Genomic DNA, 17,805 nt, shown 5'->3' on the forward strand with positions numbered 1-17,805 from the left:
TTCATGTCTCGGTCCCAAGTAGTGAGAGATGGAAGCTACAAAACCAAACAAATGGTATACAGTATATGAGCTGTACTGAAGAATATCTTGGAAAAAGTACCAGTTATCAACCAATTTCTGAGGAACAGCTAGAGAGCAAGACAATATGGCCCCTTTCACACTGGGGTGCTTTGCAGGCGCTACAGTGCTAAAAATAGCGCCTGCAAAGACCCCTGAAACAGACACTGCTGTCTCTCCTATGTGAAAGCCCCAAGGGCTTTCACACTGGAGCGGTGCGCTAGCAGGACGCCAACAAAAAGTGGAAATGGACTTGCCCATTAATTTTCTTTCGACTGTCATTCAATCCAAATCGGATGTGGTAGGGATGTCAGTGGACATCTGCCGCTCCATGGAGAGCTATGGATGGTCCAATTTTCAGGCGGACCCGATCGGTCCACCAGTGGGACAGGGGCTGTAAGCCCAAACGTGACTGAAGAGAACATCAGTATAACAGTTCTTGATGAAATCTGGATCCAGGTACAACTCCGCTTGATAGTGGCACCTGCTCATTACACCAAAAGAATAAAAGACTCTTTGATCACACCAATCCTGTACGGTTTAAAAGACATTTCCCCTCTCAATGAGCCGCTGACTGCAGCGGTGCATGCGCACAGGGGATTCTCGGTTAAAAGCCCGGCAGACACCAGACCCTGCCGGGAAGAAAACTTTACTACCGCTTTAAGTTGAAGTTGCACTGTAAAAACCTCCTGGGATTCACATGAGCTTTATAAATTTATTCACTGGAATTTATGGACTTCATATATTGTTATTTTATATTCGATATGAGTTTTTATGATTTATTTGGTGATGTATTAATATAGTATATGGTAGCGTTCTTATCTTGTTCATATTTTTAAAGGCACATGCACTTTGAGAGCAGCAACCTTGAATGTTAGTAATCATTTATATTTAATTTTATTCTTCTCACCAATTCTTTTTATAATCACTTGTTTAGCGCAGAAATTCACTGTGTTATACACCATTTACCTAAATGTACATTAAGTATTCACATTTCAAGGTACAGAAAAATTTCAACAGCATTGAATGTCCCAATGAGCACAGTGGCCTCCATCATCCGTAAATGGAAGAAGTATTTAACCAACAGGACTCTTCATAGAGCAGGCCTCCCATCCAAACTGAGCAATCGGGGGAGAAAGGTCTTAATCAAGGAGGTGACCAAGAACACGGTGGTCATTCGGACAGAGCTCCAGCATTACTCTGTGGAAAGAGGAGAACCACCATCTCTACTGTACTTTCCGTCTGGCCACTATACCAAAGTGAAGTTTTGAGAGTATTTACGGATGCACTGTAAGTAATTTGATTGCTAGCTGCTGTACTTCTGATCTGTGTGATCCTTAGCAACACAAGTCCAGCATCAGTGCTCTGTCACAGACATATACCCTAGCCCTCCAGACTACATGGATCATCCTGCTTGGGTGGTACTAGCAGGGGAGAAGACAGAGGCGCCCACCCTAGTCTTCTGGTAAACACAGCATTGCCCCTTTACAAAGCCATAAACGAGACCCAGATCTGTCCTCTAAAGTCTGGAAAAGTACTTGTTGAATGTGCTCATCTTCTCTTTTCTGGGAGGGTGGCAGGGGGTTCGAGGCAGGTGCCCAGCTACTCCCTTATCACAACAGTATGCTAATGTTATAGGATTTCCTCCGACTCACGAATTGCAGTATTTTTGTGCCCGTGGTAGACTTTTTGCTATTGTGGTATACTAAGTGAAACTGGTCATTCCCCAATAGCACTGAATTATAATTGTTCTATGTCTCCGTTATGTTTCTATAGAAACCACATTGATGGATCTGGGATGGGAAGAGGAGGAGGGAGCAGAAGTTGAGCTGAGCTGTAGCTTATTTTGGATTACTGTATTGTAATTTTTCATTGATGTACCACTTGGAATGTTTAGCAGCTGTGCACGTTTATGATTAGGTTATCTTACTTAAACATCACAATATTTTTTACTTTGGCGCCGATTGTTCCATCTTATAATCTGATTTCCTGTTAGGAGGAGATTGTTTGCTCTCCATGGTCCCAACGTATGTAGGAAAGTAGCCACCATGTCTTGCTCACTCATGAGATGTACTATGGGATGTGTAGAGGGAAGAGGGGGTGGGGAAAAATGTCAAAGAGAAATAAGTAAACCATATTACAGGGCCTATTAAAGAGGAAGTAAACCCTGATGAGTTTACTTCTTCTTTGTCTCCCTGCAAAGGTAAAGCATAATGGACTACTAGGCATCGGATAGTAGCCCATTATGTGTCACTTACCTGACACAGGAGCCAGCGATGTCACCGCTGTCCCCTGTAGTCCGGAGCATCCATCTTCCGGGTATTGCTGCTCCGGCCACTCACAGCACCAGAGCAGCGATGAAATCACTCCTGTGCATGCACACGTGAGCCGCCACTAACGACACTTTGCTAACGGTCGAAAGTGCATGCGCCGTAGATAGCGGTGACTGTCTTTTAGTAAATATCTCCTAAACTGTGTAGGTTTAGGAGATATATTTCTTGGACCTACAGGTAAGCCTTCATCTAGGCTTACCTGTAGGTCAAAGTGGTTTGTAGGGGTTTACAACCACTTTAAGTAGTGGATGTGTATGGGTTATTTTTAAATAGGATATTTTTTTTTTTTACCTTTAAATGTCAGCATTACAAAAGCATGAATAGACCACATTAGAATACATCATACTACTTTTAAACGTCTCTACAATCTGGCAAATATTTGACATTGCTTACCTAAATCCTTGTCATTAATGCTTAAATGGTTATCCAGCTCCGTGCAAACCTTCGAGACCAAAGAAAGGTACTCAAGTTTTCGCAGTTCCTCCAGTGCCACATCTGCCATGTTTATTACTCAGACAGGACAGTCCTACAATAGTAATAATATCAACAATATAATATAGTAGAATAGTTACAATAGTAAACAAGAAATAAAGATATTGTTAATCAGCGCACCAGCACCCACATAAGGATGAGAACATTGAGAACTACAAGCCGTCAGCCACAATGGTTGACAACAGTTGTAGTTGTCTCCTTCACAGAACTCTGTAAGGCCGGGTTCACACTAGTACAACACAACTGTTATACAACTGTCATCCTACATCGGTCCTACTTTCATCAGACTTGAATGAACAAGATAAGATTTTGCTCAGACTTTGAGATCGTCCGACTTGTCCTTTGACCAATCAAAACAATCCCAGTGTGACATAAAATGCTTTTGCTACTGCTGTAATCATCATGTCTGATGTCACAAGTCAGATGGTTAGAACAAGGATCTGACTTCAATGATATTCAAGGGGCTAAAGTGCAGGAACCTTTTTCAAAGTCCGACCGACTTGTGTCGGATCAGTTAAAGCGGAGTGCCACTGGTTTTTAAGTTTATTAAAAGTCAGCAGCTACAAGAAGTGTAATAAGCAGACACTCACCCGTCCCACAGTACAGCAATGCGCCCCCCCCCCCGAAGCCTCCTTTCTCTCCCCCTCCTCTTTGCAGCGCCGACATTGTGAGTGTGTTTTTTTTTTTTATGTAACAGCAGCAAGAAGATTCTTTATCCGCTGTCACAACAGGGGGCTCGGGGGGCGTTGGAGCTGCCATTTATTAAAATGTTACACCCTGAATACAGGTGTACCAAGTTATAAAAGGTAAAACTGTTCCTTTAAACCCACTTTTTTTTTATATATATATATATATATATATATATAGCAGTTTACCAATCAGTAGATGAGGTGGCTGCATTTGTTTTCTTTGCCTCCCCCTCCCCCTCTGTTTTCACCCGGTGATCTAGCAAAGTAAAAAACCAGCTGCATTAGTGAGACAAATCTGGAGGAATGAGAATAGGAGGCACAGCAGACCGTAGCATTGTCAGATGCATTAGCAGATTTAATTACACTAACAAATTGAAGACAAACTCCAGCTAGTACTTTATAGTCAGTTACGGCAAACAGCTTTTTTTTTCCCCCTTTGGGATAAAGGTTTTGCATGAATAAATAAAGTTGATCATTCTAATCTCCCCTGCAAGTGTTAAAGGGTTATTTTTATCCAGGGTGGCTACAAATCCATGATTTTTTTTTTTTTTTTTTTTTATAAAAAACTAAAAAATATAAATTTATCAAATGTATTTTAATAAAATGCTTTTGGAGTAAAAAGACAGTTTTCTATTTAAGATACATTAATAATTTTGTTTCTTCAGTATGAAATGAAGCTTGGTTATGTAGAATGAGGCTGTATATTCTGCAATATTTACATTTTTAGTAAACTCATTCAAAATAACAAACATGTTATACTTACATCCTCTGTGCAAGGGTTTTGCACAAAGTGGCCCCGTTCGTCGTCCTCTGGCCTCCCCCAATGGCGCTCCTGGCTCCTCCTCTCATTGAGTGCCCCCACTGAGAGTCTCTTTCCATGGGGGGCATTCATCCCCTCTCGCCTGCCCTACATCAGCCCCCAGATCCCGTCCCCCCTCTCGCCTGCCCTACATCAGCCCCCAGATCCCGTCCCCCCTCTCGCCTGCCCTACATCAGCCCCCAGATCCCGTCCCCCCTCTCGCCTGCCCTACATCAGCCCCCAGATCCCGTCCCCCCTCTCGCCTGCCCTACATCAGCCCCCAGATCCCGTCCCCCCTCTCGCCTGCCCTACATCAGCCCCCAGATCCCGTCCCCCCTCTCGCCTGCCCTACATCAGCCCCCAGATCCCGTCCCCCCTCTCGCCTGCCCTACATCAGCCCCCAGATCCCGTCCCCCCTCTCGCCTGCCCTACATCAGCCCCCAGATCCCGTCCCCCCTCTCGCCTGCCCTACATCAGCCCCCAGATCCCGTCCCCCCTCTCGCCTGCCCTACATCAGCCCCCAGATCCCGTCCCCCCTCTCGCCTGCCCTACATCAGCCCCCAGATCCCGTCCCCCCTCTCGCCTGCCCTACATCAGCCCCCAGATCCCGTCCCCCCTCTCGCCTGCCCTACATCAGCCCCCAGATCCCGTCCCCCCTCTCGCCTGCCCTACATCAGCCCCCAGATCCCGTCCCCCCTCTCGCCTGCCCTACATCAGCCCCCAGATCCCGTCCCCCCTCTCGCCTCTCCTACATCAGCCCCCAGATCCCGTCCCCCCTCTCGCCTCTCCTACATCAGCCCCCAGATCCCGTCCCCCTCTCGCCTCTCCTACATCAGCCCCCAGATCCCGTCCCCCTCTCGCCTCTCCTACATCAGCCCCCAGATCCCGTCCCCCTCTCGCCTCTCCTACATCAGCCCCCAGATCCCGTCCCCCTCTCGCCTCTCCTACATCAGCCCCCAGATCCCGTCCCCCTCTCGCCTCTCCTACATCAGCCCCCAGATCCCGTCCCCCTCTCGCCTCTCCTACATCAGCCCCCAGATCCCGTCCCCCTCTCGCCTCTCCTACAATCACCCCCCATATCCCGTCCTCCTCTCGCCTCTCCTACAATCACCCCCCATATCCCGTCCTCCTCTCGCCTGCCCTACATCAGCCCCCATATCCCGTCCTCCTCTCACCTCTCCTACATCAGCCCCCATATCCCGCCCCCTCTCATCTCATCTCTCCTACATCAGCCCCCATATCCCGTCCTCCTCTCACCTCTCCCACATCACCCCCCCATATCCCGTCCTCCGCTCACCTCTCCCACATCACCCCCCCATATCCCGTCCTCCGCTCACCTCTCCCACATCACCCCCCCATATCCCGTCCTTCTCTCATATATCACACCTAATATGCCTCTTCTGTATATGAAACACCCTCATACTCTGTATCCTTCCTTCCTGATCTATATACCAGCCGTATAAAAGAGTATATACCATACCTTGAAACGAAATCCAGGTAAATCCCACCTTCCCGGAACCACCCGATGTAAAAGGGCCCGTATATTAACAGCAGACAGCCGTTCTCCATCCGGCGGAAGTGATGATGCGTCTCACTGAAAGGAAGTGCCGTAGGGGCCATAGGTGTTGCGTTCCAAGCCACGGAGGGGGGGGGGGGAGTGGGCGTAATGAGGGGAGGGGCAGAAAGATCGTGGGTGTGGTTGGAGTTAGAGTACTTGTCATATAGGGAATGTGGACGGGAGAGAATAAAACATGAGACATAGAAGTGGGATGTATGGGGTAACAATGACCCAACTAGTGGAGAGAGGTATACCATGTATAGAATACAGAACAGGCGGGGGTGTGTGAACATGTGACTTCATTGTCATCTGTATTTTGTGCACTAAAGTGGGCTAAGCTTGTAGTTCAGAGGAGTACCTAGAACCTTCACCATCACTATCCTCATCATCATTCCTCCCTTTCTCATCCAATGTCATCACCATCTTCAACATCATTATTATGATCCTCATTTTTATCCTTTACTGTCATCATCATCCTCACCATCATCACCGTTACCATCCTTATTGTATCCCGTATACTGTCATCATCATCCTCGCCATCATCATTGTTACCATCCTTATTGTATCCTGTATACTGTCATCATCATCCTCGCCATCATCATTGTTACCATCCTTATTGTATCCTGTATACTGTCATCATCATCCTCGCCATCATTGTTATCATCCTTATTGTATCCCATATACTGTCATCATCATCCTCGCCATTATCATTGTTATCATCCTTATTGTATCTCTTGCCATCATCACCGTTACCATCCTTATTGTATCCCATATACTGTCATCATCATCCTCGCCATCATCATCGTTACCATCCTTATTGTATCCCGTATACTGTCATCATCATCCTCGCCATCATTGTTATCATCCTTATTGTATCCCATATACTGTCATCATCATCCTCGCCATCATCACCGTTATCATCCATATTGTATCCCGTATACTGTCATCGTCATCATCGTTATCATCCTTATTGTATCCCGTATACTGTCATCATCATCCTCACCATCATCATCGTTATCATCATCATTGTATCCCATATACTGTCATCATCATCCTCACCATCATCATTGTTATCATCGCTATTGTATCCTGTATACTGTCATCATCATCCTCGCCATCATCATCGTTATCATCCTTATTGTAGCCTGTATACTGTCATCAGCATCCTCGCCATCATCATCGTTATCATCCTTATTGTATCCCGTATACGGTCATCATCATCCTCGCCATCATCATCGTTACCATCCTTATTGTATCCTGTATACTGTCATCATCATCCTCGCCATCATTGTTATCATCCTTATTGTATCCTGTATACTGTCATCATCATCCTCACCATCATCATCGTTATCATCCTTGTTGTATCCCGTATACTGTCATCATCATCGTTACCATCCTTATTGTATCCCGTATACTGTCATCATCATCCTCGCCATCATTGTTATCATCCTTATTGTATCTCATATACTGTCATCATCATCCTCGCCATCATCATCGTTATCATCCTTATTGTATCCCGTATACTGTCATCATCATCCTCGCCATCATCGTTATCATCCTTATTGTATCCCATATACTGTCATCATCATCCTCGCCATCATCATCATCGTTATCATCCTTATTGTATAACGTATACTGTCATCATCATCCTCGCCATCATCATCGTTATCATCCTTATTGTATCCTGTATACTGTCATCATCATCCTCGCCATCATCATCGTTATCATCCTTATTGTATCCCGTATACTGTCATCATCATCCTCGCCATCATCATCGTTACCATCCTTATTGTATCCTGTATACTGTCATCATCATCCTCGCCATCATTGTTATCATCCTTATTGTATCCCGTATACTGTCATCATCATCCTCACCATCACCATTGTTATCATCATCATTGTATCCCGTATACTGTCATCATCATCCTCGTCATGATTGTTATCATCCTTATTGTATCCCGTATACTGTCATCATCATCCTCCCCATCATCACCGTTACCATCCTTATTGTATCCCGTATGCTGTCATCATCATCCTCGCCATCATCATTGTTACCATCCTTATTGTATCCCGTATACTGTCATCATCATCCTCGCCATCATCATCGTTACCATCCTTATTGTATCCCGTATACTGTCATCATCATCCTCGCCATCATTGTTATCATCCTTATTGTATCCCATATACTGTCATCATCATCCTCGCCATCATCACCGTTATCATCCATATTGTATCCCGTATACTGTCAACGTCATCCTCGCCATCATCATCGTTATCATCCTTATTGTATCCCATATACTGTCATCATCATCCTCACCATCATCATCGTTATCATCATCATTGTATCCCATATACTGTCATCATCCTCACCATCATCATTGTTATCATCGCTATTGTATCCTGTATACTGTCATCATCATCCTCGCCATCATCATCGTTATCATCCTTATTGTAGCCCGTATACTGTCATTGTCATCCTCGCCATCATCATCGTTACCATCCTTATTGTATCCCGTATACTGTCATCGCCATCATCATCGTTACCATCCTTATTGTATCCTGTATACTGTCATCATCATCCTCGCCATCATCATCGTTATCATCCTTATTGTATCCCATATACTGTCATCATCATCCTCACCATCATCATCATCGTTATCATCCTTATTGTATAACGTATACTGTCATCATCATCCTCGCCATCATCATCGTTATCATCCTTATTGTATCCTGTATACTGTCATCATCATCCTCGCCATCATCATCGTTATCATCCTTATTGTATCCCGTATACTGTCATCATCATCCTCGCCATCATCATCGTTACCATCCTTATTGTATCCTGTATACTGTCATCATCATCCTCGCCATCATTGTTATCATCCTTATTGTATCCCGTATACTGTCATCATCATCCTCGCCATCATCATTGTTATCATCTTTATTGTATCCCGTATACTGTCATCGTCATCCTCGCCATCATCATCGTTATCATCCTTATTGTCTCCCATATACTGTCATCATCATCCTCACCATCATCATCATCGTTATCATCCTTATTGTATAACGTATACTGTCATCATCATCCTCGCCATCATCATCGTTATCATCCTTATTGTAGCCTGTATACTGTCATCAGCATCCTCGCCATCATCATCGTTATCATCCTTATTGTATCCCGTATACGGTCATCATCATCCTCGCCATCATCATCGTTACCATCCTTATTGTATCCTGTATACTGTCATCATCATCCTCGCCATCATTGTTATCATCCTTATTGTATCCTGTATACTGTCATCATCATCCTCACCATCATCATCGTTATCATCCTTGTTGTATCCCGTATACTGTCATCATCATCGTTACCATCCTTATTGTATCCCGTATACTGTCATCATCATCCTCGCCATCATTGTTATCATCCTTATTGTATCTCATATACTGTCATCATCATCCTCGCCATCATCATCGTTATCATCCTTATTGTATCCCGTATACTGTCATCATCATCCTCGCCATCATCGTTATCATCCTTATTGTATCCCATATACTGTCATCATCATCCTCGCCATCATCATCATCGTTATCATCCTTATTGTATAACGTATACTGTCATCATCATCCTCGCCATCATCATCGTTATCATCCTTATTGTATCCTGTATACTGTCATCATCATCCTCGCCATCATCATCGTTATCATCCTTATTGTATCCCGTATACTGTCATCATCATCCTCGCCATCATCATCGTTACCATCCTTATTGTATCCTGTATACTGTCATCATCATCCTCGCCATCATTGTTATCATCCTTATTGTATCCCGTATACTGTCATCATCATCCTCACCATCACCATTGTTATCATCATCATTGTATCCCGTATACTGTCATCATCATCCTCGTCATGATTGTTATCATCCTTATTGTATCCCGTATACTGTCATCATCATCCTCCCCATCATCACCGTTACCATCCTTATTGTATCCCGTATGCTGTCATCATCATCCTCGCCATCATCATTGTTACCATCCTTATTGTATCCCGTATACTGTCATCATCATCCTCGCCATCATCATCGTTACCATCCTTATTGTATCCCGTATACTGTCATCATCATCCTCGCCATCATTGTTATCATCCTTATTGTATCCCATATACTGTCATCATCATCCTCGCCATCATCACCGTTATCATCCATATTGTATCCCGTATACTGTCAACGTCATCCTCGCCATCATCATCGTTATCATCCTTATTGTATCCCATATACTGTCATCATCATCCTCACCATCATCATCGTTATCATCATCATTGTATCCCATATACTGTCATCATCCTCACCATCATCATTGTTATCATCGCTATTGTATCCTGTATACTGTCATCATCATCCTCGCCATCATCATCGTTATCATCCTTATTGTAGCCCGTATACTGTCATTGTCATCCTCGCCATCATCATCGTTACCATCCTTATTGTATCCCGTATACTGTCATCGCCATCATCATCGTTACCATCCTTATTGTATCCTGTATACTGTCATCATCATCCTCGCCATCATCATCGTTATCATCCTTATTGTATCCCATATACTGTCATCATCATCCTCACCATCATCATCATCGTTATCATCCTTATTGTATAACGTATACTGTCATCATCATCCTCGCCATCATCATCGTTATCATCCTTATTGTATCCTGTATACTGTCATCATCATCCTCGCCATCATCATCGTTATCATCCTTATTGTATCCCGTATACTGTCATCATCATCCTCGCCATCATCATCGTTACCATCCTTATTGTATCCTGTATACTGTCATCATCATCCTCGCCATCATTGTTATCATCCTTATTGTATCCCGTATACTGTCATCATCATCCTCGCCATCATCATTGTTATCATCTTTATTGTATCCCGTATACTGTCATCGTCATCCTCGCCATCATCATCGTTATCATCCTTATTGTCTCCCATATACTGTCATCATCATCCTCACCATCATCATCATCGTTATCATCCTTATTGTATAACGTATACTGTCATCATCATCCTCGCCATCATCATCGTTATCATCCTTATTGTATCCTGTATACTGTCATCATCATCCTCGCCATCATCATCGTTATCATCCTTATTGTATCCCGTATACTGTCATCATCATCCTCGCCATCATCATCGTTACCATCCTTATTGTATCCTGTATACTGTCATCATCATCCTCGCCATCATTGTTATCATCCTTATTGTATCCCGTATACTGTCATCATCATCCTCGCCATCATCATTGTTATCATCTTTATTGTATCCCGTATACTGTCATCGTCATCCTCGCCATCATCATCGTTATCATCCTTATTGTCTCCCATATACTGTCATCATCATCCTCACCATCATCATCATCGTTATCATCCTTATTGTATAACGTATACTGTCATCATCATCCTCGCCATCATCATCGTTATCATCCTTATTGTATCCTGTATACTGTCATCATCATCCTCGCCATCATCATCGTTATCATCCTTATTGTATCCCGTATACTGTCATCATCATCCTCGCCATCATCATCGTTACCATCCTTATTGTATCCTGTATACTGTCATCATCATCCTCGCCATCATTGTTATCATCCTTATTGTATCCCGTATACTGTCATCATCATCCTCGCCATCATCATTGTTATCATCTTTATTGTATCCCGTATACTGTCATCGTCATCCTCGCCATCATCATCGTTTTTTTTTTTTTTTTTTTTGCCACATCAGTGTTTCTATACCAGAGACTAGGTTCAGCTTGTCGCTCACTCGTGTCTCATTCTCAATTCCACATCATCGTGGCGTATTTAGTTGTACAAATATTTGACTTAGTGTAATCACATAAAGATTTTGTGTCATTTAATTTAAATACAGAGGTAATAAAAGATCCCCTAGTGTTTGTAGACTACCCACCATGACGATATCTATTGTCCTGGTACCTCATATCTAATACCAATTTCCCTCTCCCTACTCCCCTCCTCCACCCCTCCCCCCCCCCCCCCCCCCATCCCCAGCTCATAAGAAGACACACTAAGCAATAAAATACATAATAAGAATAGGTGGTAGAGATGTACAAGCTAAAGAGCACTTGTTCTATCACAGTTACTTATAGGGGGATCCCTAGTTTTCCCAATCCAGAGCCCCATATCTTTTTGAACTCCTTACCATTACCCTGCTTAAAAAAGAAAACCCTTTCATTACCAATATTTTTTCTTATATTGGCCAACCATATTTCTGGTAATGGGCTAGAGTGTGCTTGCCAGTTCTGGGCAATTAACTTCCTTGCCTGGAAAAGGCATCTAGTAACTGGTGCAAATATATTTTTAGAGATATTATATCCCTCCGGTATAGCCAACAAGCAAGTCCATGTCATCGTCATCCTCGCCATCATCATCGTTACCATCCTTATTGTATCCCGTATACTGTCATCAGATCCTGTGATCTTCTATCAACAACCGGCTGGGTGACAGGCTGGTTTACTTATCCTTGTAGTCTCCCCAGTCCGGCCATCAAGCGTGTGCAGGTCGCAGCTACGGCTCGGCAGGCCATGACATACCTCGGCTCCAGAGGTGGTTGGTGAGCTTTTATGCTCCGGGGCGTACATATGACCGGGCTACTGATGTCTGCGTCACAGTATGCCGAGGCCAGTAGCCTTCCCTGTACTGATCAGGAGTAGGTCTAATGTGGAATGTTTCCCAGCTCTTCAGGACTGGTAAGTAGTCCCTGTGCTCTCCCTGTTCTGATGGGGCTGAGCAGCTGGGCATTCCCTGGGAGGTCGATTCGGGGGCCCTCCTCACCTCCCTATCTTCTCTCCCCTGTCCCTATCTTCCCTCCCTCCCCCCTTCGGGGGGGAATGCTGCATGTGGCTGCTGAACAGTGTGTGTGTGTCTATATAAGGGCTCTCTGTGGGCTCTCACCTGACATGGGGGGCTGGCTGAATGGCGGTGGTCCTGGGGCCTGTATGGTATGCCCCTGAAAGGTGCCTGTGAGAGTCTGCTGGGAATAGTGCAGCGCTGTGGCTTTGCAGGCTTTTTTTTTTATTTCTACCTCATGGCGATGTTTGGCGGCCATTTTAGGTGTGGGCAGAGCAAGCTGGCTGTCTGGGCTTCAGCGGGCATTTTCTATGTGATTCCTATTCAAGGTACTGGCGGCCGTTTTCTGGAAGACTGAACATATTTTCAGTGTTCCCTGACAGCAGCATGGCTCGTGTGCTCTCACAGTATTTTTCCCCGTGTTTCCTGTCTGTGTACGGGATGCTGAGGGCCATTTTATTGAAGCCTGAGCATTTTTTCTGATCATTTTAGCGATCATTCCAGCGGTTATCACCAACTCAGTTTTTGGTTTCCTCTGCACCTGGGCGTACTCAGGGACTACAGGCACCACTTGTGGACAGCGCAGAACTCCCCAGGGTGGTGAGTCCGGCAGGAATGAACCCCTCAATCAGTAGCAGCAGGGAAGGTGGGGCTGTTACTGTCCTAAGTCCCCCTCGGGTGGCAGACAAGATAGGGTGAGCATGGCTCAGAAACTAGTGTTTCTTCCCCCAAAGTCCAGGCAATGGCAACCGGGTCGCCTGTAGACTGCGCAGTGCCCATGGACACCCTGGTGGCGGTCTCAACTCGTTCATTGCTAGATGGAGTGGGTGCGTGGGAAGACGGGTGCAATAAGGCGGCCCCTGCCCCCTGTCCTCTGGGGAGAGCTCTGGCACAGACTTGGGTCCTGATGAGGCTGGTGACCCCTGCTCTGTATTGTCAGATGACGCTGACCAGGACCCTTCGGACAGTAAGGATGAGTCCCCGTCCGGGTCCGAGCGCAAAAAAGCACTTGTTGGAGCACTTATCACAGCTGTGCGTGATACCCTGAAGATTCAGGAGCCAGCAGGTCCCCCTGCTGATGTACCGGTCCCTTTTGGGTCCCACAAGCCAACACCTATCACCTATGGTGTTCCCGTATCTGACTTATTTGACAAGTTCACTTACAGGGAATGGGGTCGCACGCAACGGACCTTTTTGGTCCCTAGACACAGGGCGGTGCGTTACCTCTTTGAGGAAAGCCTTCTCGCGAAGTGGTTGTCTCCTCCGGTCATGGACCCTCCAGTATCCAGGTTAAATAAGTAACCAAGATCCCGGTAGTGGGCACTCCTGCAATTAAGGATCCCGTGGACAGGAAGGCCGAGGCAGTGGCTCGTTTCTTGTTTACGGTTGTGGGGTCCGCTGTGCGACCAGTACTGGCATCCACACTGGTGTCGCAGACACTGACTGAGTGGACAAAACTTTTGCCCCGAGAGTCAGGCTTTTCCTGTCTGTGGGAAACTGGCAGACCCACTAGTGCAAGGCCTTAAGTACGTTTGTGGCGTGGCCCTGGATACCTCCCTCTGTATCTAGGACTTCAGTGTCAGCTGTGGTGCTGAGACGCCTGATTTGGCTGAAATGCTGGTCTGTTGACCAGGCATCTAAAAAAGCCCTGACGGATCTTCCCTTCCTTGGTGACCGGCTCTTTGGAGCCTCTTTAGATGGCATTAGTAAGAATGCCACCGGTGGTAACAGTGTATTACTCCCACAGGCCAGGAAGGCTAAGGAGCCACGGTGTAGGCAAGGGCTCTCCTTTTTCCGTTCACTAACGGCTTTTCCGTCCGCCTGGAGCTTCGGTATAATGCCCCCAGCCCGACAGACCGACCACGGACTGACAAAAACGTCCCCGGGACCACAAGCCTAACAAGACTGCGAGTATAAGTGCTACTGCATGAAGGTTTGTCCCCACCCATGTCTCGGGTGGGGGGTCGCCTTTGGGAGTTTGCAGCCTGGTGGTCCCCTCAGTTTTCGACCAATGGACCTGCGACCTGATTTCCTCAGGCTACAAGATAGAGATGCTCTCTTGGTCGCCAAACAGATTCTCCTCTACCAGCATACCCGTATCCCCTCTTGGGGGCAGTAAGGGATCTGCTGAGTTGCAGGGTGGTTGTACCGCTTCCGGAATCGGAACGTTTCCAAGGATTCTACTCTAATATGTTTGTAGTTTCCAAGAAGGAAGGGGTATGTCCAATCTTGGACCCAAAAGCCCTCTATCACTTGTTAAGGTTTAGAGGTTCAGAATGGAATCAGTTGCCCAGTAGTTGCTGCACTCCATCAAGGATACTCCCTGGTGCCCTTGGACATCCAGGATGCGTACCTGATCATACCCATATGCCGGTGGCAGCAGAAGTTTCTGCGATTTGCAGTCTGGGAAGCCCACTACCAGTTGTGGCTCTCCTTTTTGGTCTGACATCAGCCCCCGAGTCTTTACCAAGGTTTTGGCTCCGGTTTTGACGTTGCTAAGGCAAAGTGGGATAGCGATCGTGGGATATCTAGACAATCTCCCCCGGAGAGCATCTTCCGCCTCAGAGTTAGAGGAGGATGTGGCGATCACCATGCAGACTCTGCGAGAATTTGAGTGGCTGTTGAACCTAAAGAACTCAGTGATTGTACCGACTCAGCATTTGGAGTACCTAGGCTTGCTGCTAGACTCCATGGAAGCGATAGTTTTTCTCCCTTCAGACAAGCCACAGACTCTCAGATCCGCGGTAAGACTGCTGAGGAACTGCAGGTAGTCGTCGCTTCGCTTTTGCATGCGAGTCCTGGGGCTCATGGTGGCCACCTTTGAGGCTGTACCGTTTGCCCAGTTCCACACCAGAGTACTGCAGAAAGAGATCTTGTCTAAATGGAACAAATCTCAGTTGTCCCTGGATCGTCAGATTCAGGTGAGCCAATCGGTCAGAGAATCACTGATCTGGTGGTTGAGGTCCCTGGTGATTCAGGCCAGAAAGTCGTTCCTATCTCTAAAGTGGACAGTGATAACAATGGACACCAGCCTTTTCAGCTGGGGTGGAGTAATGGGGGTTCAGTTGACTCAGGGCCTCTGGTCGACGAAAGAATCCGAGTTGCCGATCAATCTGCTCGAACTGAGAGCGATCAGGCTGTGCCTCTCCACATGGTCAATGAGACTGCAAGGACGGCCGATCAGGGTCCAGTCAGACAACGCCACTGCAGTGGCATACGTCAATCACCAAGGGGGGACAAGAAGCTCAGCTGCGGCACGGGAGGTCGCTCTCATACTTCGGTGGGCAGAGCGTCATGTACCGGTTTTGTCGGCCATTTACATTCCCGGAGTGGAGAACTGGCAGGCGGACTATCTGAGTCACCAGATGCTGGACCCAGGAGAATGGGCGTTGCATCCGGAGGTATTCAGGTTGCTGTGCCTGAGGTGGGGCACACCAGACAAGGATCTTCTGGCCTCCCGTCTCAATCAGAGGGTGCCAATATTTGTGTCCAGGACAAGAGATTCGTGGGTGGCTCATGAAAAAAGGGGAGCATAAAGCTCTGCAATAGGAAAAGACTCTGGGGGAAAAAATTCCTAAAACCAATGGGAGCACTGGGGACTATTGTGGTATCTAATTATAGTAAGTAAGAAGGTTTTAAAAATGGATTACATTTTATTGAAAATAGCAAGAGAGAAGAACAAGTACCGTATATACTCGAGTATAGGCCGACCCGAATATAAGCCGAGGCCCCCAATTTACCCCCAAAAAAACTGGCAAACTTATTGACTCGTGTATAAGCCGAGGGTGAGACATGCCTGTCCATCCCTGTGTGTGTGTCCGTCCATCCCTGTGTGTCCGTCCATCCCTGTGTGTCCGTCCATCCCTGTGTGTCCGTCCATCCATCCCTGTGTGTGTGTGTGTCCATCCATCCATCCATCCCTGTGTGTGTGTGTCTCCATCCATCCATCCATCCATCCCTGTGTGTGTGTGTCTCCATCCATCCATCCATCCATCCATCCCTGTGTGTGTGTGTCTCCATCCATCCATCCATCCATCCCTGTGTGTGTCTCCATCCATGTGTGTGTGTGTGTGTGTGTGTGTGTGTGTGTGTGTGTGTGTGTGTGTGTGTGTGTGTGTGTGTGTCCAGCCTACCTTTGTCCCGAGCCTCCGTCCCGTGCCTTGCCTCCTTGCCTCCGTCCCGTGCCGTGCCTTGCCTCCTTGCATCCGTCCCGTGTCGTGCCTTGCCTTGCCCCCGTCCCGTCCCGTCCCGTGCCGTGCCGTCCCGTGCCCTCTTCGTCGGCGGCCATTGTAAAGTTCAAAAGCTGCGCCGCCGCCTTCGCCTGTGATAGGCGGAACACTGAATTTCCCAGCAGCCTGTGTTCCGCCTATCACAGACGTCGTATCATCCTCGTCCGTAGTACGAGGATGATACGACGTCCGTGATAGGCGGAACACAGGCTGCTGGGAAATTCAGTGTTCCGCCTATCACAGGCGAAGGCGGAGCCGGAGGCGCGGCTTTTGAATAGAATGGCCGCTGTCTGTCTGCTCGACACGCTGATCGAGCGGGCAGACAGCGATGACTCGAGTATAAGCCGAGGGGGGCACTTTCAGCCTCAAAAAAGAGGCTGAAAATCTCGGCTTATACTCGAGTATATACGGTATATGTACATACAGACAATAATCAAACAAACGTAATAGTAATAGTCAATCCATAAAATCGACAATATCATACAAAAATAGTTAGAAACCCCATACAAAAAGGGGTTTTTACATTGGTGTAGAGTGGACGTATAGCTCGACCGGTTTCGCAGCAAAAAAGCTGCTTCCTCAGGAGACGTCACCTACAATATCTAACATACACAGAAAGATAATAATTTAGTAATTACAAAAGAATAACACCTTTAAAAAGTTCATTACAAATAAGAAATTAGATAATTAGAACCAGAGATAGTAAACATAAGAAAGTCATGACTCACCCAAGGACTTTGTTACCCCTCAGCATAGAGACGACAAATTGTGAGACAATTTTTTTAGG

General features: G+C 46.3%; 1 protein-coding gene across 1 annotated transcript in view; it reads right to left on the reverse strand.

Moving 5' to 3' along the window:
• DHX8 (DEAH-box helicase 8) overlaps positions 1-5,977 on the reverse strand; it is a 99,399-nt gene extending 93,422 nt beyond the window's left edge. Inside the window, exons 1-2 of the mRNA XM_077459581.1 lie at positions 5,851-5,977; positions 2,784-2,916 (exon numbers count right to left, since the gene is read on the reverse strand). Coding sequence (XP_077315707.1) covers positions 2,784-2,892 — 109 coding nt within the window. The 5' untranslated portion in view covers positions 2,893-2,916; positions 5,851-5,977. The remainder of the gene's footprint in view (positions 1-2,783; positions 2,917-5,850) is intronic.
• Positions 5,978-17,805: the final 11,828 nt, after the last annotated feature.

This window comes from Lithobates pipiens, unplaced genomic scaffold (assembly GCF_037356315.1).
Source record: "Lithobates pipiens isolate NorthernLeopardFrog02 unplaced genomic scaffold, aLitPip1_a1.2 Scaffold_28, whole genome shotgun sequence".
Taxonomy (NCBI): Eukaryota; Metazoa; Chordata; class Amphibia; order Anura; family Ranidae; genus Lithobates; species Lithobates pipiens.